This window comes from Poecile atricapillus, chromosome Z (assembly GCF_030490865.1).
Source record: "Poecile atricapillus isolate bPoeAtr1 chromosome Z, bPoeAtr1.hap1, whole genome shotgun sequence".
NCBI classification, from domain to species: domain Eukaryota; kingdom Metazoa; phylum Chordata; class Aves; order Passeriformes; family Paridae; genus Poecile; species Poecile atricapillus.
The window spans coordinates 13,050,953-13,078,148 of NC_081289.1; the positions used below are offsets into that span (position 1 = coordinate 13,050,953).

General features: G+C 36.2%; 1 protein-coding gene across 5 annotated transcripts in view; it reads left to right on the top strand.

The window, feature by feature from the left end:
- LOC131572654 (inactive histone-lysine N-methyltransferase 2E-like) overlaps nucleotides 1-27,196 on the top strand; it is a 56,788-nt gene that overhangs the window by 20,384 nt on the left and 9,208 nt on the right. For all 5 annotated transcript variants that reach the window (XM_058825906.1, XM_058825905.1, XM_058825904.1 and 2 more), the window contains 18 exons: nucleotides 4,756-4,867; nucleotides 5,208-5,437; nucleotides 7,042-7,122; nucleotides 7,304-7,362; nucleotides 11,311-11,483; nucleotides 12,472-12,510; nucleotides 14,117-14,329; nucleotides 15,745-15,875; nucleotides 16,995-17,112; nucleotides 17,263-17,372; nucleotides 18,245-18,506; nucleotides 20,390-20,488; nucleotides 21,248-21,412; nucleotides 22,411-22,719; nucleotides 24,565-24,819; nucleotides 24,994-25,138; nucleotides 25,861-26,114; nucleotides 26,262-26,318. In XM_058825906.1, coding sequence (XP_058681889.1) covers nucleotides 4,756-4,867; nucleotides 5,208-5,437; nucleotides 7,042-7,122; nucleotides 7,304-7,362; nucleotides 11,311-11,483; nucleotides 12,472-12,510; nucleotides 14,117-14,329; nucleotides 15,745-15,875; nucleotides 16,995-17,112; nucleotides 17,263-17,372; nucleotides 18,245-18,506; nucleotides 20,390-20,488; nucleotides 21,248-21,412; nucleotides 22,411-22,719; nucleotides 24,565-24,819; nucleotides 24,994-25,138; nucleotides 25,861-26,114; nucleotides 26,262-26,318 — 2,812 coding nt within the window. The remainder of the gene's footprint in view (nucleotides 1-4,755; nucleotides 4,868-5,207; nucleotides 5,438-7,041; nucleotides 7,123-7,303; nucleotides 7,363-11,310; nucleotides 11,484-12,471; nucleotides 12,511-14,116; nucleotides 14,330-15,744; nucleotides 15,876-16,994; nucleotides 17,113-17,262; nucleotides 17,373-18,244; nucleotides 18,507-20,389; nucleotides 20,489-21,247; nucleotides 21,413-22,410; nucleotides 22,720-24,564; nucleotides 24,820-24,993; nucleotides 25,139-25,860; nucleotides 26,115-26,261; nucleotides 26,319-27,196) is intronic.

Genomic DNA, 27,196 nt, shown 5'->3' on the forward strand with positions numbered 1-27,196 from the left:
ATAATTGTAGCAAATAGGTGTGTGTAGAATAGTCTACTAAGAGGTTTAAGGATCTTAAAAATTGGGTGAAATAGTTTGTTTCTTAACGTTACACGTACTTAAGTGGGGTGTCCAGATAGATCTTCATGTCATCATAGTCAAAAGACACATACTTCGCCTTTACTTGTAGATCTTACTAAAGATCAGGATGTGTGGCTTCTTAATGGTGAGGTCCTTGTAGTCGTAAGCAGAGCAAGCCATTTCTGAAGTTTCCAAATGCACTCCCTGGCTCCAGAGAGTGCTTGTGTAGCTTGGAGCATAAGAATAAGCTACACTTTGGGAAATACTATGAATGGAACTTGCTTTTCTGGTTTTAATATCTGTACATGTTTTTTAGAAAGAAGGCCTGTATAATAAACCTCACAATAACAGTGTACAGATCACTCTGTTGAGTTCAGTATCCAGGAGAAAAAGAACATTGGTGTAGTCTTAAATACAGTTGATAATTGGGCCAGCTTGTACTTGTAGGGCCTGTTACAAGGCACTTAGGTAGAAGAACCCACTCCCTGGTAGAGAAGCAGTTCTTGGTTCTTGTTGTCTAGGTGTTAAAGCATGTCAAATGTCTTTTGGTCAGATGAAGTGTCTTGAAATAGAAAATGCTGTTTCTCATGCAAAATATATTGTATTTTTTTATCTGAGATGACCTTCAGCTAGATACTGTTCAGGTGTGCTGGTACAAACAGGAAATAAACCTGAACTCCTTGAAAATTAGACCTATCCAACTGGATTGTGGAAGATTGATGCTGCTGAGTTTGCATTTGGAGTTCTGACACATTTTCAGGAAGTACTCACAAGTACTTTTCAGAAGTTTTCACAGCCTAAAGCTTGGATACCCCATCTGTCTTTGAACATTTTATTTTCAGTGAGATTTTGTTTCCCATCTGAATATCTACATACTTATGGAAGTGGTTGATGGCCCCAAAGTCTAACTGATTGTATTTTGGGTATTAGTCAAAAATTGTGTGGGGGTTTTTTTTGTTCTTTTCCTTTTTTTTTTTGTTCTTTTTTAAAAAAAAATTTATTACTAAATGGTCAAAAACAAAACAATATTTAAAAGAAATGGAGTTGGGGAGATCACGTTTTAGAGACGAATTGACTTTATTTGAATCATTGCTGGCTGATTTCCTTAATATAAATTAAATGTGTTGGGATTGAGGTTTTGTAAATGAACTGGTCTCGCGTGTCTTTTAGTTTCTCACTAGTGCCATCTGCTGGCAATTTTCAGAATATTTTGTTTCCATTTTAGATACCAGCAGTAGGAAATGGCCCAGAGCATGTAGTTGCTTCGCTTGCTAAATGACAATTCTCTCAAGGCTTTTTTCTTTAAATATGGACATCTTTGGTTTTTTAATTGATTTGAGAAAATACTTCCAAGGTACAGTTTTCAAGGTACAGGAATGTCTTAAATCACTGCAGCCCAAGAGCATGTGGAAAGCTTTTATGTAGAGCTTTTTGTTTTGCTCCCTGTGAACATTTTGCACAGTTTTGAATTGTTGACCACAACGCTTAACAAGTGTATGTGATATTTTTGCAAAATACCATGGTTAGTTTATCACAGTAATGTTTGTTTATTTAGGAAATAATAACATTTTCATCGAGCTTCGTATATACTGTGTTGTAATACAGACATTGCAGTTTTGATGAAAACAAAAAATACAGTAAATATCTTTTTTAGTTACACAGTAAGATTGCAGTTGTTTGAGGTGAAGCTGAAAAATGTGGTATGATCAGAAGGCTAACAGGTTTAGTACCTCAGTCTCTGACAGAACTGGCTAATGTCCAAAAATACAATCAAGGAAAGCCTCACAGTGTTCTCGCAGATCTGAATTCTTATACTTTTTCCTCCTGAAAACTTGCTTTCTGAAATGGCTGTAAGAATGCTGGTGGTGGGATGAGGGGATGTTTTCCTGTAGTGCAGTAGTTAGTGCCTTGCTGCTTGGGCCCTGGTGCTTGAGCCTAAAAAACGTAAAACTTGATTTTTAAATTACATAGTATCTCATGCCTTAATCATCTGAACAATTAAATATTTTGACAAGACACATTTCTTCTTAAAGCTGTGCAATTCTGAGATGTCTGTTTCAGAAGAAGGACTTGACCTTTGAACAGACAGGAGCATAGAGGGTGTCTTTTCTTCTAAGGTCATGCACATGGTTGGCAAAACCAGGAATAATAACGAATTCAGTAACCTGTCTGTCAAAGTTGATTATGTCTGTGGCTGTCTGGAAAAATTGTGTTCATTCTGTTCTACTTTATGGGGTCTGCATCACTTTTCTGTTGACTGTAAAGGAAACCTATGATGATTAATTTCTAGCTTCAGTGAATGCTCTTGGAACTCTTTCCCATAGTTCTTGGTTTCTTCCTCACTTCCCCAGCCCAGTGCAGTGGGTAAATGGAACAGTAACATTTATATTCAGCACTCTAGTGAACATCTGTTATAATTGAAAGCAGTGTCTGTGCCTGGATAAGTATTTGAAAAAAGTTTTACTGAAAGCTGGTTGTGCTCCTAATTTTTTAATAGTTGCCTTTATGTGTCACCTGATTTTTCTCCCACCATTTTTCTGGTTTTCCTTGTTCAAGTAAAGATGTGCCTTCTTCTTAGTAACATTGTTCTCTGAATTTGTTTTATGAGTTCTAAAACAGTTGGTAATAAATTGTTTTTGGAAGCTTTACACTTCTGCTTCCCACCACTGTTATGCCTCTAAATATTAAATTTTGTTCTCCTAAGTGGTTTATAAATTGCTAGAGTAATAAGAAATGGATGTAGGGTATTGGAGGTACTGTCTTGCGTAATATCTTAAAAGAGACTTGGACTATCTTTTTTATTTTTTTAGTCAGTTGATGAAATACACAACCTCTCTTTTCAGGATACTTTCATTCTCATATCTTTCACTGAATGTTCCTGTTGCTGGTATTTAGGTCATAGTAATACTTATTTTTAATGAAGGAAACTCTCTGAAATTAATCCTGGGTGGATTGTACCAGAATCCCCTCCTGCCTGTCCTTTATTAGTAAGCCTTCCTGCTCTGAAAATGGAGTACTTTTCAGCAAGGCCTAGGCTGAGCATTGAATGCAGAGTGCGTAAGAGAACCCGCGTTACTGCTCATCCCATTCAGGAAATGGGGAGGAAAAGAAGTGGAAGCAACACAGTGGTCCAGACCTGCTTGTTACTGGAGAAGCTAATTTCTGCCCTAGTCATGATGGATGCATAGCTGATGTTTCATTTGCTGGCATTTTTGTTGGCTAGGTCATCAGAAGGATAACCAGAGCACAGAAGAGATGTGTGATTACTGCACAAATGTGTTGGTAAATAGGTAAAAGCCAATTGGTTGGAAAGGCACAGTTTTTTCATATTTTGTCTTTATTTTGGTCATGAGCTAAAGTTCTAAGCTGTTTGTTAATTCCAAATAAAATTGTATTTTCAAGTTATGAAGGTATGTAAGAGAGTAAATGAGGATTTTTCTGGGTTTATGAGGTAAAGAAGAGCAAGTGCTGTCAGATTTGGTTTGTCTCATGCTAGTCAGACATATTTTTAATGTTAGTACTTCACATGATTTGTGTGCTCACGTGTTTGTTCACTCTCAAAAAAAGGCAGCTGACAACTGTTGGAGACGGTAATCTTTTTAAAAAAGATTTTTTCCTTTGGACTCTAGAAACTAAAGCCCTCCCCCAGACGTGCTTTTAACTAGTTTCTTCTTAAACAATTTTATCATGTAGCAGCCTCACATGGGAAAAAGCTTAAAAGAAGAAATGGGCCACCAAACCCATTAGTAGGACACTTACAAAGAGATGTGAAAATGCTGCATTTTGTTCAGAAAGTTAATCATTAATTATATATTTTTCCAAAAACTAACAAATGTAAGTTGCTGGTGTCCTCTTAAATCAAACTATAGTACAGCTTTATGGCATAGCAAAAAAGCCTCAATCAAGTATCTCAATGTGTAACAAAAAAATGCCATCAGTATCTATTTCAATTTAAGATTCAGAAACACCAAGTTTATTTTTAAAATCAGTTCAAGGAATTAGTAAGATATGTGATAGGAAATAGAATTCACACATATTAAAATTTGAAAACTGAACCAGACTTTTGGTAACCTAGACTAATTTGTCTTAGTGTGATTAAATCATACAATGCCACAAAAAAATTGCAAGTTATTTTGGTCATGCACACATGAACAACTGCTCGAGAAAGGCCATGAAGATGTAAATTTTTGTGCTCAAATAGATCCTCCTGTTTTAGTATTCCTTTATCTTTCTTGATTTGTAGTGTGGTTTAGTCCATATAAAACATGGTTTGTATATTAAAGAAGGTAATGCTTTTGATACAAAACTTCGTCTTGCAAATGGTTACCACCTTTTTCTTTCTATTTAAAGATAAATCAGTAGAAACTGCCTTGTTTAGACAATTTGCACTGGTTAGGGTTTCTGCTTGTAGGAGCAGTCGGTGCTGGTGGTGCCAGGCCACTGTCGCTGTGTGTCGCTGCAGGGCTCTGTGGTTGTGCAGCATCAGTCCTTGGGCAGAATTCCTTTTGGCAGCTTCTGGTACCGCTCAGTGAGGGGGCTGCGGGGGAAGTTTGCAAGCTTGTTCCTGCCCCCATATGCTCCTTTAAACAGAACCAGCAGGGAATTAATTAGAAGTTGTGCATCAAGTGCCTCCAATTTATTCATATAAATTATATAGTAATTGCATTTGTTCGTCATCTGTCTTTTGCCTTGCAGACCAGAATCTGTAGAAGCTAGCCCTGTGGTAGTTGAAAAATCGAACAGTTATCCTCATCAGTTGTATACCAGCGGCTCGCATTCACACAGTTACATTGGTTTGCCCTACGCAGTAAGTTTTGTGCCAAGTATTCTGTTCAAATAGATATTATGTAAAAATGTGCTGGTTTTATCTGGAAAAACTGATTCATGCTTATATATTTGTATCTTATTGGGAGTTGGATAAGTTGGCTAAAATTGGTCTATCAGAAGCAGAAAATAGTGCACTTAAATGTCTGACTTAGTTAAGAAGTTAGAAAATAAGGTTGAATTGGGATATAACTTAAATTTTAACCTTTTACTGCAAAAATAAGAAGCCTGAAATTCTTTGCCAAATGAATTCTTACATTTTGGCTTGAATAACCATCAGTGTATGAGCATTTATGATAAATTGCCTTTTAACAAAATTCTAGGACCATAACTATGGTGCTCGGCCTCCTCCAACGCCTCCAGCTTCTCCTCCTCCATCAGTGCTTATAAGCAAGAATGAAGTAGGCATATTTACCACTCCCAACTTTGATGAAACCTCCAGTGCTACTACCATCAGTACGTCAGAGGATGGAAGCTATGGAACGGATATTACCAGATGCATTTGTGGCTTTACACATGATGATGGATATATGATCTGTTGTGACAAATGCAGGTAATGCATATTAAAATAACTTAAAAAGTAAAATACTGCTTAAAAGTTACAGCTGCACTGGAAGTAAATGTAACTAAATGGTGTTTTAATTACGGTGAGTCACAAGAAATTTCCTTCCATCAGAAAAGTGCTTGAAGGTTGTGTGGTTTTCTTATAGGCAACATAGTCAGGTAAGGCCAGTGAGTACTTTTTAATTTAATTCTAGTCAGTATTGACTACTCATTAATTTGGTCATGCCTTTGCTTGTGCATCGCTGCACAAGGTATAGCTTTTTTCCCCTCTAAAAAGGATGTTTCTGGTATTCTGTCCCAAGTTTTTTGTTAGTATGGTAAAATGAAGACCTAGGCATTGCTTAATTTGCATGTAGTGAGTAATAAAGTGTCTTGGTGATTGACATGTATGTGAATCAAAGAACTCGAAGGATGCAAAATGATGGGAGAGAAACTTCTTGAATATTGGCTTCTCTGTGCTTGATCTTTCTGATTACTCTTTATTTTTCAAAGCATTCAGTTAATAAGTATGAAAAGACTAACCTAGGTTCTTATTGGAGAAGCTGAAGTTAAATGTTTAGACTTCTGAGTTGATGCTTAAGCACCTACTTGATCATAGTATAGTAAGAGACTGAAGAGACTGCTGTTAAATACTTGGAATTGGAAAAACAAGATTAGAAATTTTTAGAGCTGATGTACTTAAGACAAATCTTGTATTCCTACTCAATATTAACCTGTATTTTTACATTCAGTTAATGAATGCTGTTGGATTTGTTAGCTCTTCATGTATTTTTAAAATTATAGCTAATTAAAATACTAATTTGAGCTCCATCCTTCTGTCTGCTTATGCAACAAGTTTGTTAGTAATTTCTGATGGTCCTTGATTCTGATAATCTTGTACATTATTTTGAAATGTATTGAGATGTTCTTCCAGCAGTGGAGTTGTAGGCAGTCACCAGTTAGGTAGAGTCTTTGTCCTTGGGAGAGGAGATTCTCTGTGAGGAGTTGTGAATTTACCACAACTCTTTCCAAGTGGGAGGATAACTGTTTTTGTGTCCCTCATCCTTCTGGCAGTGTTGTAGGGATGAGCGTAAACTACTGTTTTAGGTTAGCCTTCAGTCTCTTCCCAGACTCAGGGAAGCAGTTAAAGCTCTTTCTGTGCTGTACAGTACTGCCAGGTTATAGCAGGGTGTATAAAAATATGTATTTATTCTTCTCTTAAAATATGTAAGGAAATCAAACTGTATCTTATTTCTCCATATAAAAATATTTTATATACCCATTTCTAAAAGGGAATTGAATCCTTTTGTTTAAAACCAAACCACTTGTTCTATGTAAAGCATAAGTCTTGTTCCTGAGGGTATTTGTCTCTATCTTGCTCTCTATTGTGATAATTTACCATTTTATTTCTCATGTTAGAGGAAAACTTGCAGGAGAGAAAATGAGTCAGCTAGCAGAGTGGTGGCAAACACAGTGATTGAGATGTACTTTTAGGCAGTACTGAATTTGAGTAAAGATGACAAAAAAAAAACCAGCTTACTTTCTCTGTGTACTGTGTGCGCAATTCTTAAAATTGTACTTTAAAGCTGGGGTTTTGTTTTGGTGTTTTTGTAGTGTCTGGCAGCACATTGACTGCATGGGGATTGACAGACAGCATATTCCTGACATATATCTGTGTGAACGTTGCCAACCCAGGTAAGTAGTTTTGTTGATTTTGAACTCTAAAACAGAATGGAACAGTGCACAGCTGATACTTTCCTAAGCATCTGAACATTCATTTAGTGTACTGTTTGTAAACAAATGTGACAGTAGTCTATAGGAAATGCTAGAAGTCTGTTCTAATACTTAAATGCTCTGATATATTTTCTGATTTCAGGAGTTTAGATAAAGAAAGAGCAGTGCTGTTGCAACGAAGGAAAAGGGAAAATATGTCAGGTGAGTAAAATTTAAAGCTCTTTCCTTAGTAAAGGTCATAAAATAAGTATAAAATATATATACAGACTTGAGTGCATTCATGGTTCCCACAGTTTTGAAAGCCTTCAGCATACAAGGTGAAGTAAATCAGTGCCTTTTACTTGACTGTGTTGTTACCAAGATAGCATCGTATCAGAATTGTTGTAGTTCCACATGTTAATGGTTTTCAGCACTGTGTTTTTTTTTATAGCAGTATGGGAAAAAAAAGTTTCAGGAAGAAATCCTAATTCATATGTGTTGGATGTAGATTGGGTGTTTTGGTATGGCTCTGAGTTTGTTTCAAAAATGGGAGAAGTTCCTAAACCAAGTTAATACAATGTAGGTAATAACGATGTTTTGAAGGTTTTTTGCTTTGATAATGAAGGTGGTGTGTAGTGCAAGCACCCGCTTCAGTCAGAGTATTTTTTTTACATACGTAGTTCTTGTACCCATTCACAGGATTTCAAAGCTCACCTGGCCTAACTTGTCACACGTTCTGTCTGACCATCAACAAAGTGTGTTGTAGAATTCTTGGTTGACAGCTGGTACTTTGAAAGTCTATTACCAAAGTAATAACTTGGGAGGAGGTCATCCTCCTAAATGTAACATGTTTTACTTCCAGATCATGTCTCTGAAGTAGTGGAGTGTGTATGTGTATTTTAAGATTTCTTTTAAAAGTACCTTGTAGATACGCTCCTGCTGCCCACTTCATATGGCTTCAGAAAGTCTGGGGGGGTGTGTGGCACAACTGTGCTTCTTGTTGCAGTTGGTACCTGGTGTTGTCTGGTACTGTTACCTAAAGTCCCTTAATGGCATTAACGATCTACTTACAAAACCACAGTAATTTTTTGTTTCGTCTCTTTTCATTTTAACAAAACCAAGCTTATTTTTTACAGTTTGGTTGACCTAGTAGATCAACCAAATTAAAATTCTAAAAAATGTTTAGACTTCAAAATTGTTTTTGCTGATGCTATTAAAATAGTAGAACAAGTAGATTTATAGCTTCTTTGGAGTTAATGAGTTCACTGGGTGGTCTGATAATACTGTGAGGTAGAACTTGAATTTTTCATAACAAATAGGGGAAGTTGATGATCTGAGCGATTTAAATAATCTCTTGGGATTTGTAGGCACTCTATTGGATCATCTGCTGTAAACTTAAAGGAAGAGAGATTAAAAATCTTAGGAAGAGCTGACAAGGTTTTACCTTTGAAGTTAGTGTTTTGATCAGTATTCTAAATACTGATCTTGATCAGTATTCTAAATCTGTTACGTGCATTCAGTAGGAAGTACTAAATGGTAAAGCAAAAGTATCAAAACAGTTAAAGAGAACCAGAATTCACTTTTCATCTGAAATGTGGTCAAAATGCAGTATTGATTGCTATGATTTATAATACATAACTTGAATGTCTATGCTTACACCTCTTAATTTCCATTTAGCTTGGGTGAATGCACTTTATGTTGACTGCTGTAAAGTTCAGTTGGACTTAGTGATTTTGGGTATAAACTGTGTGAGACATTATTAAAATGGGCAATTTTCGTAGATGATTTCAAGCAGGAAAAGCAAAAGTGGCATCAATTTGAATGGATCTTTTAAATGTTTTAGATACTCAACAGAAGCAGAATGTTACTTTTAACTTAATTATTACTAATTTACAAGTGTTTGATAAAAGGTAAGATTGCATAATTTGGATACTGTTTGATGAGCAAGTCTATATATAGGGCTTTTCACTTAGATATGAGAATTCTTCAGAGTATAATGTTTTCATTGTAAAGATTTCTGAAGAGTTGCTGGCTTAGCTGTGTTTCATCCAAGGGTAAACAGTGGGGAGAAAGCAGTAGGTCAGTTGGTCTGCTTCAAGAAAAGAGTTTTTAATTGAACATTTCATGTGGTAGAAAAGTGTGTGTGTTTAAGCTTTTATGTGTAACTACATCACTTTTTTTTCTGGCAACAGTTTTAGCCCATTGTTCTGGGGCCTGTGGTTGTATGAGATGTTGTTTTTGTTTTTCTGGTATAAAAGTCCGGTTCTGGTGCAGCTTACTGTGCAGTGGATTACCTATTATGGCTCAGTGAAGTGAGCACCCTTGTTAAGCCCATACTCAGTTGTATACTGGATGTTTTGGGTTTGGTTGGTGGGTTCATTTCGGATTTTTTGGAGTTTTTTAAGATGCAATATCTAGATGTGTAAATTACATAAAGATGTTGCTTTAAGCTGTTTGGTCTTGAAATTGATGCTGTCGAGATCACTTGCTGCTTACGGGTAGATGAATCCGGGCCCATAACTTGTGAAATCTGGAGAGTCTTTATCTTGCTTCTGACATGCAAACTCAAGATCTCCCCTTAGTGTGTTTTACCGTGGCTCTTCAAAGTGAAAGCAGGTTATGTAGGTTAGGAAGGAGTGTCTCAAAACAACTCCATGTAATTATATGTTCAGTTGAGGTAATTATTCTTTACAGTAAGTTACAGCACACTGTAGACAACAATACTGAAATGTTGCTTCCCTAAGGAAAACAGTATTTTGTGGGGCTTGGGGTAAGGGGGAGAGGTGTGTGGCTGTGATGTCATGATTCTGTGGGCACTAGTGTATGGTCTACAGACACCGGCAGTTTTAAGTTTCTATTCTGAGGTTTCTGTTTCTCAGGCATTGGTTATTTTGCTATTTATTCTTCTTTGATTAGACATTGCTTCTTTCCATATGCTTTTTATGCTCGTTTAGAAAATATTCTCAGCAGAGATGTGAACAAATTCAGAAAACATCATCGGTTCCTAATATATGAAATATAATTATGTTCCTCATAAGGTGTTTAAAAGAGTAACTGAGATGGTAAAATGGGATTGTTTGCTGAATCCTGTTAAGAAATGTTGTGAGCAGGAAAAATCCAGAGTAACCAGTAGCTGGAGTTCTTTATTTAGTAAAGAAGGTTTTGAGAATTAGGGCTGCTGAGTGCACTCATTAAAGCAACATCCTTCTGAGATCAGAAGCAGTGTTCTCTCTGCTCTCATATTAACTGTTTGTACAGCCTTCTTCTGTGCCATATGAGAAAGTTTTGCTTAGTGTGAAGTGTATTTACTGAATGCAGAATATATGGAAAAGCTGCTAAAATCTGAGAAGACTGTACTGAGTACATGCAAACAGTCTCTTATCTGTGTGCATCAGCTCTCTTCCAATCCTCCCCATCCTTCACGGCCTTTCATCTTGACAGAACTAGGGTAATCCTGTTTCAGGTCAGGATATGTGTTTGTCTGACATAAATGCTGATGTATGCTAAATTTCAGGCTTTGGCCTTTAGGTCTGTGAGAGCACAGCACAATGAAAAAGTATCTGTCAGTTTGTGTCTGATTGTCTCTTTTTTCTTTCTGAGTAGCACAGTGTTACTGTAAGGGGATTTTGATACAAAAGGCTTTTGGCTTTTGACATACTCACCCTGAAAAAGGCATTTGACAGTGCAAATTGCAGCTGAAATAGTTGATTATGACTTACATGTGATTAATTAATAGAGCTTCACAAGAAATGCTGGTCAGTCATTAATTTTAATCCATTCTAGAATACATTTATCTGAGAGGATCCAAATGCTGTATTACAAGTAAAAGCTATATATAAGTGAATGAGTTTAGCAGAATTTTTTTTTTACTTTTTACCTTTTTTGTTCCAATTCTAATTTTGCTTAAAATGGAATATGGTCATTAATTCCATTCTGAGAATGGAATTTAATCTGGTGCCTTTTTCTTACCTTGCATTACAAACCTCTCTTAATTACCAGTTTCTCATTGGTCCTTCATTTTCATGCTGTTGCAACTGTTGGTGAATTTTGCATGAGTGCTTGGAGCATTTGTCAGTATGAATTTTTGTGTTTTGAAAGCAGGTGTAGAGTAACTAGTGAATGTTATTTCTGCAGTACTTGAGTATTTACAGAATATTCTTTGTTTTAAAGATGGGGACACCAGTGCAACAGAGAGTGGTGATGAGGTTCCTGTGGAACTGTATACTGCTTATCAGCATACACCAACGACAATTACTTTAACTGCTACAAGAGTTACAAAAGTTAATGATAAGAAAAGGAAAAAAAGTGGAGAGAAAGAACAGAACATAGCAAAATGTAAAAAAGTAAGTGACTGTAATTTCTCTTATTACTTTGTGTTAAAATTACAGCTATGTGACATTTCTTACCAAAAGACACCGATTTAAAAATCAGGCTATTTTACTGCCTGGTTTTAGCTTGAAGCATTTACTCTGCAGTAAATGATAGTCTTCCTGGGTGCCTGACCCCCATGGCTTGTCCTTATTTCAAGTTAATACATCCTGCCTGGGCAAGTTCAGTTTTATAATTGAGGCAGAATCTCCCCACAGGAATTGCATTTACTGGATCATTTGAAATAGAGGTGGCACAGAACAAGCTTTGGGATACCCAAAGAAAAATTCCGTGAAAGTCTTCATTTGTGGTGGTTTCAAGTACAGTATGTTTGTCATCAGTTGTCCTAGTGTGACTCCATTTATTTGAGTAGAAATTGTGTGAAGGGGGTTGTCATAAAGTTAGCTGCTAAACTAATTAGAGTAAAAAAAATACTGACATTATACTGCTTGTATAAACAGTATATATGTGAAGACAAAACATTTGTGAAGAAGTAAAGTACATAGAAGTTTCTAAATAAGTGGTTTTCATAGTTAATTTCATTGGCTTGGGTGAGAATTTTGTCCTTTAAAACTTGAAAGTCAGAATAAGTTATTGAGGTCTTTTTGGAATCTTCACTAAAATGTTTCCTTTTGACTGAGCAGTTCTCAATACAAATCTATGGCCATGTATTCCTCTCTTACCTCTGATATTTTGGCTTGGATTCTGAAATTCTAGAGAATCACGTTGTAATATGAGAGAAAGGTAGCGGTACCTGAGTACTGTGCAGTTAGGTTAGAATGCTGAATTGGTTTTTAAAATACATTTTGTGAGATGTAACCTCTTACCTCCTTGAGATTTCAGCATAGTTTGTTTTCATCTTGCATGTTTGATTGAAAAGTTGTTAATTTGTTAATAAGTTTTCAATTCCTTTAGAGATTTTGAATTTCCTGCCGTGAATATGAATATCTAATTTTATTCCAGGCATTTCGAGAAGGATCCAGGAAATCTTCAAGAGTAAAGGTAATGTAATTTTGTTTGGGTTTTGTTTCAGACCTTAACTGTACTTTACTTAAATAATAAGCATCAATAGTGCAATTTGGGCTATACACTAAACACTACAGTATTCTCTTCTTGGTAACTAATATGTTACGTATGCATCACAGTGATTTTAAGTTAAGGTATGCGCACTACATCTTTGTCTTGTGAAATTAACCAAAGTAATTAGTGCAGATTTTTATTTCAAGAGCCAGTAGATTAATTGGGGCTCATGTGTGCTATGTGAGGGAGTAAAATTGAGTGAACACCTTATTTGAACTTAGTGGCTCCAGCTTTTCATAACTGCTAAGCAGTGAAATAATAAAATGGTTATATTGAATTTGAAAGCTAAGTTAGTGGTTCTTCTCTGTCAAACATCCATCTACACCTGGTGGGACTCCTGTACATCTGGCAGGATTCTACTCACTGATACTGGCATAGTCTGAGGGAATCATATTGGGATGTCTGCTTTGTAAGATTTAAGTGTTACAGTAGTCTTTAAATTCTCTGTGACATAAAAATGTGCATGGTGTGAGAACTAGGTATTTCCATAGTTCATTCATGCTTGGTAAATATAAAAACAAGTGGGATGCAATTTACACTTCAGATGTGTAAGATGTGACTTGCCAACAGTGAAGACAAAATTGGGGAAATAAAATCTCTAGTTTTGTGGGGGTTTTATAATATGGTACTTGTAAGGTTCCATTGTTTTTTCATGGTTGTCTTAGCTTCACACCTTTGAAATGCTGTTTTATGTGTATGGTTTTCTTCATGCACAAAATAAATGTAAACAGGTAATTTGAATTGCTGAACTACTTGTGTTTTATTAATGTTTAATAGTGTCTCTGCTCAGGTGGATAGAAAAGGGAGCGTTGGCTGGCTGCTGCTGTCCGTAAGGAGCTTTGGTTGGCTGCAGCCTGGCTGCTGCTTGTGAGGTCTGGAGGTACAATGGCACTTTCTTTAAAAGTGAAAGGATCTGAAGCACTGCAGAAGAAAATTGTATAGAGAGGAGCTGATAAGGAGAGAAAAATTTTATGTGCAAAGCCTGTAACGTTAGAGTCACAACCTTAATGTAGCAGGTGTACAATTAGTAAAGTTTAGTAAGTTATGCAGCGGAAGAAAAGATACAGCATGATCTTTGAAGTTGAAAGGGGAAAATCAAGTCTGTGTATTACAGGATAAAAGCTGGAGTTCTCTATATTTGCATATGTTCACAAAAGTTGAGTGGGCAGGGAGACCTGACCCTCCAACAATTCCTGCACTTAGATTTGTGATGTAGTGCAGTTGTGGGAGGAAACAATGTCACTCTCCATTCTCATCCCACTAAGAGCAGGAATCACTGTTGAGGAGGGAAAGTATTCTTGAACTTGGGTGATACTTAATAATAAAATTCTTGAAAGGACAAATGTAATGGGACTGAATTTAACTCAGTGTTTTTAAGTAATACAAAGTTTTATACCAGACTTGCTAAAAATACCCGAACTGTAACTCAGTGGCATACCTTTGCCCGTCATTTTGTGTCTTGTAGAATATTTTCTTTTTATTTTAATATCTTACCTTCTAATATCTGGTCACTTACTTCAATTTTTAGGGCTCAGCTCCAGAGATTGATCCTACTGACAGTTCAAACTTTGGATGGGAAACTAAAATCAAGGCATGGATGGATCGTTATGAAGAAGCAAATAATAATCAATACAGTGAAGGTGTCCAGAGGGAGGCACAAAAGATAGCTCTCAGATTAGGCAATGGAAATGACAAAAAAGAAGTCAGCACCAGCAATCTGATTTTCAAACCTCCAGTAGAGGTAACGAGCTGTGCCTTGTTGTGTTACTGCATGCTGTGTTTGTGCCATGACATTAGATGCCTTAAAAAAAAACCCAAGCAACCAAAAAATCCCAAACCAGAACAAAAAACCCCAATCAAACAAGCAAAAATAAACACAGGAAAAAAAAATACAAAAAAGGGGACTTCGTATTCACTTTCTGTTGTTTGTCTCACCAGATCTGAGCATCAGAATTTTAACATTTTTTCAGAACTTGTAGCTGATTTTTATACATTCTGTATCACCTCAGTTATGTTTACATTTGCATATCATTTATCCCAAAAAGTAGCTACAGTGTTATTTTCAGCCTGAACATTGGGTTGCCTTTAGACTGCCTCTTGACACACAGTCAGCTTTAGTCAACTTGGCTGCTGTTTCTCTGTGAGGTATACTTGGAGTGGTTAGAGTAAAGGAATCATTGGAAGTGAATTTTTATTTTTCCACCTAGTATGTGTATCAAGATGTTCATTGTCTATGTTTTTCTTCAGGTGTGCTAAGTGCTCTGGATGTTCATGGGTGGTGTTTCTAATACTGATTTTTTTTTAACTTGTGGTCCTGTAATTTCTAGTTTTTGAAGAAAAAGTGCAATGCCTTTTTCTGTCTTTGTCAGTAACTTATCAGTTACTTACAGGCTTAAAATCAGACCCATGTAAAAGACTTAGCGTTTTGTAGCAGAAATCTTGAGGAGTAGTTACTGTAGCAGATTAATGGAAGCATCTTTGCTTCTTTTTCTCAAAGACCATCATGGCATATGGGACACCCTCCTTAGAGGAATATCCCTACTTACAGAGCCTTTTGCCTACATAGAGGCTACTTCCTTTTTGATTGGTGATGACAGTTATGAGAGGTGTGAGTTCACTAATTACCAGGGTATGTATTGGTTTTTAAAGCCATCCTTCCATCTAAAGATATGAAAATGAATTTGGAAACTCTCTCAGGATTTTTTTTTTTCAATTATTATGTTATTTCCCTGTTTTTCCTTGAATGAATTGAGAATGTCATTTTGTGTCTGCATGTTTTGTTTTGTTCAAAGGAATTGAAGCCTTTTGAAAATGTTGTTCAAAACAGTGCAGCAATTACCTACCATCCTAGTCATGATGAGAGTTAAGTGCACTAAAGGCTATAGTACCTGAATTGTGAGAACATGAGTATGTTGGTTTTCAGCTGTGTCCTGGAGGACTAGGGCCAAAGCATTCCTTGTATCTAAATTGGTAACTAGTAGAATTGCTAGGGAGCAGGACAGCTTGGTCAGTTCAGGCAGGAGGTTTAACTATAAAAAGGAGGGGCTTTTTTAGTTCATATAAAGTTGTTTAGTAGTTGTGAAAGTATAATCTGCTATTAGTAATAATGGAAAAATGGTAGAAGGTGAAAATTCATAAATTAATTTGTCTTTACAGAGTTATGTGCAAAAAAACAAGAAAATTTTAAAGGCTGCCAAAGACTTGCCTCCTGATGCACTTATTATTGAGTACAGAGGAAAGTTCATGCTGAGAGAACAATTTGAAGCTAATGGATATTTCTTTAAAAGGTTTGTTCATTCCTACTGTCTCAGTAAAGTAATTGTTCAAATGGTGTTTGCCAAACTGTTGCTTCAAGTACAAGTGGATCTTAGTTACCAGCAGTGTCTTATATTTACTTCGTCTGATTAAAAGTAATGACAGCTGAAACCTTTTCTGTCCCTTTCTCTTCTGGATATCCTTTACAGATTTGTTCAGGAGCTAGTTTTCTCTTTTTGTTCCTCCCTGATTACAAGATTGCCTGCATGCTCAGTTGGGTAGTTGTGCATCTTAAACCAGGAAAAAGACAGGTTCTGCCATCCTAAAATAATTCATATATTAATGGTAAAGGCTTTATCTTTTGTGAGAGAAATGGATTTTAAGTCCATGAGGCTGAGAATGAAATTGGACACAGGTCAGCTTGGGGCCATTTTACTGCCAGAGTTCTCTAGTTAGTTTATTGAGCTGTGTGTGACTGCTTCCTTCTTCCTGCGGAGTGGTTACAATGCTGGCACTAACTGCATGAACACACCTACTTGGGAATTTGCAGAAGGCCTGTTGGAGGAGATAGACCAGACAGCTTTTGCTAAGTAATGGGTTCCTTGGCACTTGGAATAGCAGAACTTGAAGCATGACTTCACAAAGTATTTGGAGGCCCCTTTCCTTCAGGAGCATTGGTACTAGTGGTGCTGCAGGTGTTATACAGGGATGTGCTGGTCTTACTTTTTAAAAATATTATTTTCTGTGGTGTATAAATTTCCGAGTTTCATTTTGGGGCCTGTCATAACAAAATCTTAAGAAATTTGAAAAACATTAACTGTGTCTCTTCCATGTTTAGTGCTTGCTCGGTTAGTGTTCTCCCTTTAGATCCTGTGCAGATGATACAGGGATGTAACTCCACCTTGAGGTATTCTGAGAAAATATTTGGGGAATGCACCTGTTAAAATCATGAAGCTTAAATATGAACATGTCATTCTTAGATTAACCTCTATTTTTGGTGTATTGTGCCAAGCATCATGTTGAAAGACAATTTCAACATGTCTTCAACATGATTAGTTGAGAAAAAAATAATAGGCAGAAAAATAAGAAAAATAGGCAGTTTAGCATCTTCAAAAATTATGCAATTCCCGGTTTTCTTGTGTATTTTTCAGGCCATACCCATTTGTTTTGTTTTACTCCAAATTCCATGGGCTAGAAATGTGTGTTGATGCAAGAACTTTCGGAAATGAAGCTCGATTTATCAGGCGTTCTTGTACACCAAATGCAGAGGTGAGCACATTGAGAAAGTTAAACAAGGTTTTATTTACTTAGGAATTTCCTTTTCCTTAAGATTCCTGATAATTTGAGCAATCCCTACAATTTTTATACAGGATCTTGAAAATAATTAATGGTAATGTAGTAATGTTCTCTTGACTATAGGTAAGGCACGTAATTGAAGATGGAACAATTCATCTTTATATTTACTCCATCCATAACATTCCAAAAGGAGCAGAGATTACCATAGCATTTGATTTTGATTATGGAAATTGGTGAGTATTTGAGAATGCTGTTTTAAAATATATCTAATGCTCATTAAGTTACTTTGCAGTTCAGAATGGCCTTGGTTTTGTATCATTTACTTTCTTGCATGTTTTAATAACACAAGGCTCCTTAGGCACTGCATTTACAATGAAAAGTGTGTGCGGGCAGAATTGTGTATTTTTATTATGTGCGTTTCTGTGGCCTGCTCTTAAGCCAGCTTGGATGCCGTGCTGCGCAGACATGCCTTTGCTATTTGACCTGAACTATGTGTGACTACAGAGTACATGTGGCAATCAGCATGGGTTCAGACTATCTCAAGATACTCGGCACTGTTAAGAGTAGATATACTTCTCCTAAAAATACATGGTAGTTGTGTTTAGTACCTGAATGAGCTGACAGCCTCTTTCAGTTGAACATGTTTGAATAATATTTACCGTGTATCCAAGCGGAGGTTAAAATTGTGCAGAGTGACTCTGAGTTTGGTGTGCTCATTCTGTAAATTTTATCTGCCATCTTTGCATATGAAATGAACTCTCTGACTTCCATGCATCTGCATGTTTTGTACTGGTTATATTTCCACCTAGGACTATACTCAGGTTTTAGATGTCTTTTGTCTTTTAAGCAGAATACTAACCTTGAATTTAAAAGAACTCTGTGTGGCAAAGTTAAAGAAGTCAAAACTTCAGTAAACCAATAGATAAGGTTTTTGAATTACTTTCATGTTGTATATTGTGGTGAAAACCTGAGTCACCTGCATTTTAATGTGGTTGGTTTGCATTATAGCAGATGTTTAATATGAAATACCAGTGATATAGTATTGAAGGGGCTCGTTGCTGTACAACCTAATCAAATATGCCTTCTTGCATATAATTACTTGCAGTAAATACAAAGTGGATTGTGCTTGCCTCAAAGAAAATCCTGAGTGTCCAGTTCTCAGACGTTCTGAGCCTACGGAAAACATGAATACTGGATATGAAACTAGAAGGAAAAAGGGAAAGAAAGAGAAAGATGTTTCAAGAGAAAAGGAGACTCAAAATCAAAACATCACATTGGATTGTGAAGGAGCAGCCACCAAAATGAAAATTGCTGATAATAAACAGAGGAAGCTCTCTCCCCTCAGGCTGTCCATTTCTAATAATCAGGTACTGACACAAAGATGCTCAGCAATAAAAAGCTTTTAAATACAGATACTCTCCTTTTATAGCTACTAAAGGAATTTAAACAAGTTACTGAAAAGCAATGTGGAAATTTATCAAAAGTCAGAATGATGGATAAGCTGTTTAGAATTTTATATATTATTTTCAGTTTTCCTTAATATTCGGTTGTAATTAAAGGTATGTTGGAGTTTTTTCTTCTGAATGTCTTTGTGACTCTCTGATGTGAAGGCCTTATGTTACGTTTTGAGGAGCTCCCAGTCCATCCTGGAATGCCTTTTGGCTAGTTTGCCCATGTCACTCAGAAGTATTTTCAACATAGCAGTACATAGCCCTGCTCTTAAAACAGAACTCAAATCCAGAATACTGAGTGTTGACTGCAGCTCCATTTTTAATGGAGCTGTGCAGGTTCGTGTTTAATTCAGCTGGGAGGAGGAAGGTGTGTTTTGAAACTAAATGTATAGGTAGTATGGCAAAGCTACGTGGTATTGTACTGTGATAGTAAATTTTAAATCAAGTCTTTTTTTGAGAATGTCAGTTTGAAAGAGCTATTGGGAGGGGTCCATGACATAAATTGCTAATTTTGTGGAGCAGCTCTTAAAGATAACTATTTAACGTGATTAGATTGTTACCTTAGTAACTGTCTATATTTCTTCATTTTGAGGGTGGTGGTGGTGATTTTTTTATATGATGGTTTTTGATGATGATTTAGGGGCAGAGAAAAGGGAGTTATTCTGGGAAGGAGCAATTCCTAGTTCCTTTAACATCATTTTAGGACTGAAGAAAATGAGGTAAAAATGAGCATACTGACACCCAGGTTTCCTAAGATGATAAATTGTTCCGGTGTGTTAGTAGCTAAATAGCTGAAAAATAACTGGAAGTCAGAAGGCATGCATGTGACTTGCAAATTATGGTCTCCAGAGAGATAATACTTAAACTTTCTTACCTTACGTGATTTTTGATTTGTATTTTGTGTCATGTTTTCAAGAAATGATAGCTGGTATAGGGAGTCTTTTCCCAATCTTATAATGTACAATACAGTGCTTAAATAGAACAGTCACAGGAGAACTTGTTTTTCAAAACCGAAGAGTAGGAATTGTGGAAAGAATAAAGCTCTTAAAATAAGCACATTTACACTTTCCTGTACACTTTTTTTATGGTAGCATCATATATATCACCCCAGGAAGAAAGCTACTAATTTCCTGGTTTCTGTACATAGATACATATTTTTTTAGACACATATTTTTACCTCTAGATCCTTTTTTTTTTAAATACATCAGACAACTTTAAATCTTTGTCTAGTCCTTTATGTAAAAGTGAAATTGCATATAGGACTAGTGAACACTTAATTAGTTTCAAAGTTACACTTTCATGCTTGTTTATCTTTCAAAACAGAAAACCATTGTTAGTTAGGTAACTTCTGTGTTTCCATATGGTATGGCACTGTTGCTAGATTATATAGTGAGTGTTTAAATGGAAAGTGTGACTTCAGTTGAATACACTTCTGAGCTGTTGCAAACTTTGGCATTCATTCTATTTCACTAAAATAGAAATAAATAGAATAATAGAACAGAATAAATTTTGTGGATGTATAATACAAAGCACCTAACTATTTAACTAATTACAAAGTGGTTAGAGCAGTTGCCATTGTTAGTGTCCAAAAGTTTCCTTTGGTTGAAAGGTTTTATTCTGATACTACTTTTTGCTTGGTGGGATGAGGGAGTGGGGATTGGAGCACTTTCATCCTGATTTGTTGGTTTGGTCACTTTTGCTGTAGTGAGCAAAGGATTCTTAGTTCTGTGTAGCTTTTAGTTCACTCCCGTTTGCAAGAGGAGTAGAATTTCTGTAAAACAGTCATTTCCATCTTCCAGGAGCCAGATTTTATTGATGATATAGAAGAAAAAACTCCCATTAGCAATGAAGTAGAAATGGAATCAGAGGAGCAGATTGCAGAAAGGAAAAGGAAGATGGTAAGTTGGGAAGCAAGTAGCTGCCTAAAAGGCATCATTAAGGCTTAGTGACACCTGCTCTTCCCATGCTAATTGCTGCCTTTTTGTGGGCTTGTACAATCTGCGCATGTGCAAAGTCAGATCCTTACATGAACTTACCCTTAAAATGCAAGGCTTGCTATTTGAGAACAGTTCATCTGGGTTCATCACTGCATTCTGACAAAAATCTGCTTTTATCTTCAGTTGTATATAATTTTTTGGTGTCTTTAGATTATTTCTGCAGTGCCTGTTTTAGATATAATTATTTGCTCTTTATTATTACTTGTTACTTGTAATGGCTATTTTTATAGATAGCATTGTGAATCAAGATTTTCCCCTATTTTATTTGAATTCCCTACTTGAATAAAAAGTCTCAGAAATCCTGATTTTCAGATTTTGGTGGAACAGTGCTAATAAAAGTAGCAACTTAAAATGCACTTTTTTTTTGTTAAGTATTTAAAAATTAAACAAGTTCTTTAATCCAAAGTAGGATTCCCTTGTGTGTCAGGCTGGTATGGGTGCAAACCTTGCTTCAGAAGTCTAGTATTTCCAGTGATTGTAACATATCCCTTTAATCTGAGCTTCTGCTGATCTTCATGTCAGACATACATTGAACAGGTTTTGAAGTACTTAAGAAAATACGAGAGACAGAGTAATTACATATTTTTATGTGTATAAATAAATATATATATATGAAAGATTATGACTGAAACTGATTGTGATTATTGTTAAATTCATCAGACAAGAGAAGAACGGAAAATGGAAGCTATCCTGCAAGCTTTTGCCAGACTAGAAAAAAGAGAAAAAAGAAGAGAACAGGCTTTGGAAAGAATCAGCACAGCAAAAACAGAGGTTAAATCAGAATGCAAGGAAGCACAGATTCTCAATGATGCTGAATTTATTCAGGTAGTTACCTGGAGCTTTATTTTAAAGCTAGTTTTAATATTGTGTATTTTGTCAATTTACATGGTGAGCTGCATGTTAAGATGTATGAAATTTTTTCTTTTTCCTCTGAACTCAAATATATGTAACAAAAACTGTGTGGTTCTTTGACATTTTACTAGCTCCTGAATTTTTTTTCCAGAAAGATACATGTAGATTTCTTTAATGAAGAAAATTTCAGTTACATGAATTTTTGCAAACATGCATGCACACACAAACACACACACCAGCTGTGTAATTCAGTCTGTCTTTGAAGTTCAGGATAGAAACATTCATCAGTGTTGACTTCAGCCACAGGATGTGGCTCTCTTTAGGCCCCCTCTATAACCAATGGAGAACAATTTGTTTCTTCAGTGGGTTTTTCTGGAACACAGAGCATTGTAATCTTTCTGTTATTTAAAAGGAAATTAGTTAGTAAAGTCTTTTTTTTCTCAGTTCTTGCAGATGATCCTTAATATTTTAGAAACAGTTTTTAATTCTGTTGTTAATGGATGCTTCTTAGTTTGCAAATACTCATAGAATAATTCTCAGTCCAGGTTATTTCCCTGAGCTATGTGTCGACATTCTCTTAAGTATCTTCTGTGACAAAGTTAAACAACCTAGTAAGCTATGAATTACAGAAAGAATATTGGACTGAAAGACTTCATGATACAAGCATGATTTCTAGCTTAGGGATGAATGAATGTCAGTACTTACACAAATCTGTCATGATCTGACCAGTGATGGGTTGTGTGTGAGTACTGCTGATGATACAGCACATGCTTGGGAGGAAAGTACAGGAAATCCTGATATTTGCCTTCAAGAAGGAGAGAAGTATTGTAGTTCTGACAATAGAAATGAGATTTAAGACTTTTTGGACATGTAAAAGAAGAGGGAACTGACTTTTTTTTTTTTTCCCTAAGAAAGATAAGTGGCTCTAAATGTGTATGAGATCTGTTTACTAGATTTCTGTCTTGTCCCAGGAACCGGCAAAAGAAGAAACTGCCACCAAGCCCACCCCAGCCAAAGTTAATAGAGCTAAACAGAGAAAAAGCTTCTCCCGGAGTAGAACTCACATTGGACAGCAGCGCAGGCGACACAGGACCGTCAGCATGTGTTCAGATATCCAGCCCTCCTCTCCTGATGTGGAAGTTACTTCGCAGCATAACGAAACTGAGAATGCAGCACTGGTAGCTGAGCCTGAAACAGAAACTGTTGTTACAGAAATGGTTACTGAAACAGAAGCTCCAGCACTTAGTAAATGCCCTACTAAGTATCCAAAAACAAAGAAGGTAAGTCTCCTGAGGGATAGGGAAAAGATGGACCTTAACAGAGTTTTTAAAAAATCGTAGGCTGCTTCATCAGTATGCAGCTGCATGTATACTTTTTTAAAAAAATATTTATAAATTTTTTTGTAAAATTCCCATTGTATAGCCACTCACTGGTAATAGATTAAAATATTTGTAACATCCTTTGGTGGAAGTTAGTTTGGATTTAAGACTTCCAAAATACATCTTCAGAGCAATTTTGAAACAAAATGTTTTCGAAATGGGCTTTCTAAATGGATTGAAATAATATACATAACCAAAACATAATTAAAGCTGAATTTGAAGAAAAACCTAAGGAAATAAAAGTTGCCTTTCTTTCCTTTGTTTATTGTATGCTTCTGATGACAAACAGTATCTCCAAGGAAATCACTAACTTCTGATACTTCTCAGTTGTCTTTTCTGAAGTGAATGGATCAAAACATTCCAAATGTGTATGTGCATGTCTGGAGGGAAAATTCTTTACTCTTTAATGCTTTGTCAGTAAATTTCTTTCCATTGGACCGCATTGCAAAAAACTCGTATGAAGTGGCACAATATTAAAAGATATGCAGAAATCTTAACTCTGCAAGTGCAACTAAAGCAGTACAGTTTTCTGCTTTGAAAGTCACAGAATGCATTAAAAAGTATTTGTAGTGTGATATACAAGAAGTCCTGAAAATTTGAAGTGGAGGGAAAGGGGGAGGAAGTCATAGGTCAAAAATTCTTGTCAAAAGAAAAATAACAATTTCAAGATGGTTTTTTATCTTGAATCCCCAAACATAATTTAGAATTTTTTTTTCCCAAAAGGTACCTGAGTCATTCTTGTAACACTGCCTGTTTGCATCACTGTTATATACTTGTGACAGGGAACACTAGAGCCTTTCTTCCTTTCTTGCCTGTTGCATATCAGAAAAGAAGGAAGATGCTTAGTACTATGAAACAGCAAAAAAGTGCAGTAAAATTCAGACTTCAGGTAAACATCTCTCCATTGCACCCAGTGTACCCTAAGTGCAGAGCAGGTATTGCTTTAAAAATTACTTAAATAAAAATGGGCTTTTAAAAGACAAAATAAAATATAATAATTTGTGTTAAAGCCTTAATATCATATTAATATCATTTAATGTTGCATGTCTTTAATTTTAAATCACTCTAAAATCTAGGAGGTTAGTTTATCTGTTAATAGAAACTAAAATCTACTGGCATATTTTTTAAAAACACTGAACTAGCTAGGAAAGAATAGCCTTTTTAGACCAGTGTGTCTCTGTATTAAGCTACACCACATTTACTATTACATTTGAACAGTGTTCAAGGCAGCTGCCTGACATGTTGACTGAGGCACAGTCCTGACAGAATGGAAATCTGATGAGGAGTTTCTTTTCTTTGCTCTCTTAATGTTATACTACTTCTCTTCAGCCTGAGTGCTTGGGCACGAGTTTAAATTATGTTTTAGAATTCTGTTACTAAATTGGCATCCTGAATACTTAAATGTTGATCTGGACACTTGTATTGTAGTCTTCAGTGAGAACTAAATGCAAAATAACTAAGTGTAGTTCACAACAGAAAAAAAACCAAAAAACGGATGGGGCTAAACACCCCCATCCCTCCCACTAACTGGTATGTAAGCAAATCTGTACTGGTTTCTCCTGCTTTCCCTGTGATTTCTCTACAGCTGACCTCATTCTTGCCAGGTATTCTTAAACTTGGAGCCTGGAAACAAGCAGTTTCTGGTTTGTGTAATAGTTGACTAGATGAATAATTGAACTAAACACTTTTTTAAAGCCACTGGTAAACACACTCACAAAACTTCTTTATTTTTTTCTCTCTCTTTAGCACTTGGTTAGTGAATGGTTAAGTGAAAAGAGTGATAAAGCAGGGAAGCCTACAGACACTCTACCAGAAAGGCCTCTACGCATAACCACCGACCCCGAAGTTCTGGCTACTCAGCTGAATTCTTTACCTGGTCTTGCTTACAGTCCACATGTATATTCAACTCCAAAGCACTATATCCGTTTTACTTCTCCATTCCTTTCAGAAAAGAGGAGGAAAAAAGAACCTGTGGAAAACATTACTGGCTCTTGTAAGAAGGTAATGCTTCCCTTCATTGTGGTGTTCTATCCCATATCAATTAAAAAGAAGTCTTTATTTACTATCATAAGTTCAGGCAGAAAAAAGGCTGTCTGGAAAACCAGCCATGTCACACAATTTGAAATGTTCATCATCGAAATTGTAAGTCACTAACTGGAACTTCTTGTATTACAGCGTTGGTTGAAGCAGGCTCTGGAAGAAGAAAATTCAACAACAACTGATAGGTTTAATTCACCATCACAAGAGAGATCTAGAAGTCCAGCCATCAATGGTGAACATAAAAGTCCTTTATTACTGAATGACAGCTGTTCCTTAACAGGTGTGAAGCTTTTGTAAATATACTACATAACCAGTGTATTCAACCAATATGTTGAAGTAGCTGTTTGTGGAGCACTGTGTTTTTTAAAGTCATGAGTTGATGAAAATTCCAGGCATATCTGCATGTTTTCCTGATACTTTCTTTGAAAGAAATGCTTAGTTGCATGGTGGAGTTTTTCCCCCTTCAGTGTATATTAGATAACCAGATAACCAATTATATTTCTTGGCATTTACAGTCAACAAAAAACTAATGGTTTTGGTATTAGTATTAAGAGGTCAGGTTATGAATTTAATTTTCTATACTTTCTGTATATTATCTTTATACTTAAAACTCAGTAGGCCGGTGTAGCACACAGGGGAAAAAGCTGTGTAATTGTGTAAGCATAATAGAAAATCAGAGCGCACTGAAACCACCTTTTAGCTGAACGGTCTTAAAAATGGATGGAAGTTGACATTACCTTCTCTGGAGATACAGACAGTTCTTCCAAGCATTCTAGCACACAGTTACTGGTGTATCTGTAGGCTGTTAAGAGTTTATTTTTCAGGAAGCCTGTAGGCTGTTAAAAGTTCGTCTCTCAGGAAGCCTCCTGCCCTTCAGAGACTTTTTTAATCTTAGAATTCTTTAATTTAGAATTCACAATTTCATTACATAAAGTACTTAAGCAACTGTAGGTGATTGTTAAGTCTAGAAGTCTTGTAACTTTTTCTAATTTTAACACATAGATCTAACCACACCACTAAAAAAACGAAGACTGTATCAGCTCTTGGAGTCTGCTTTCTCAGAAACCTCCACACCTACTCCTTCTCCCTATGCCACACCAACCCATGCTGACATCACTGCCTCCGAACCATCGTTGTTTGCTACTCCTCCGAGGGTAAAAACAGAAGATGAAGCTTGTCGAAATGGTTACAAGCCCGTATATTCACCAGTTACTCCTGTAACTCCATGTATACATGGAAATACCATGCACTTTGAGGTGAGATCTGTACTAAATTTTAGAGCATTCAGATATTTCAGTGTAAATCAGTATTTGTACTCCTGCTAGAAAATGGGGAGGGGGGGGGGGGGGTGTTTCTCTAGGCCAAAAAGTAAATTGACTTGAAATATCTTCTTGTTTATTTAGAATATTTCCTCACCTGACAGTTCCCCAGAAATAAAAAGACGAGCTTACAGTCAAGAGGTAAGGAAATCTGTAAAACCTGTGAATGGTATCTCAGTTTCACCTGAATGGCTGCTCTGTTCTTAGTGAATGCTTTTCACCAACCATTACAAGTTTCTGAGAATTTAAAGGGTAACTTCCCCATAGGTTTTACTTGCTTACTGCTTTATATTTCCACTTTATCTATTATATTCTCTATTTTAAACTGGTTTCTCTCTGTATCACTTAAAAATCCTGATTTGGATCAGGATCAGCTCCTGTAACAGAAAGGAGTAACTACTGCAATTTCTAGATGGGAACAGAAAGAGAACACTTTGCTTTCCAGGCTGTGTTAGATTCAGATTAACACTTCTCCTTGTTACCAGCATTTCTTGATTGTTTTTGTTGACCCCAGTTGTGCTCCAGGTGAAAGAGCAAAGTAGAAAATAAGTCAGCATAGGTGGTGGATTAGTTGAAGAGCTAGTGCTATTGGAACATATGCCTGGGTACTCCCAGCTGTAGGATGCATGTGTCTTGCCATGGGGCTTCATCCTAAAATTTGGAAAAACTTCTCCTTCCTTCTCCCTCTTTGAAATAAGTGTCTTGACACTGAGGAGGATTGCTTTTATGTTGAAGTAGGTGCTTTCTAGCTTCCTGGCCTGGGACTTGCTCCTTTTGAAATTCCTCCCCTTCCTCTGCCAGTCAGAAATAAAACCTGGCACTTAATGTATATTTTTACTTTGGTTAATGTACATTTTATTAAAAAGCTTTAATCTAATACGTGGAAATAGTAGAACTAAGTGTCTGGCTGTAGAATTGTTTCTTAAAAACAGATCAGTTCGTGGTACTAGAAGGCCTTTAATACCACTTGAAGGTGCATCTGAATGTGAAACAGTTGCAGGTTTGATGGAGTGTGAAAA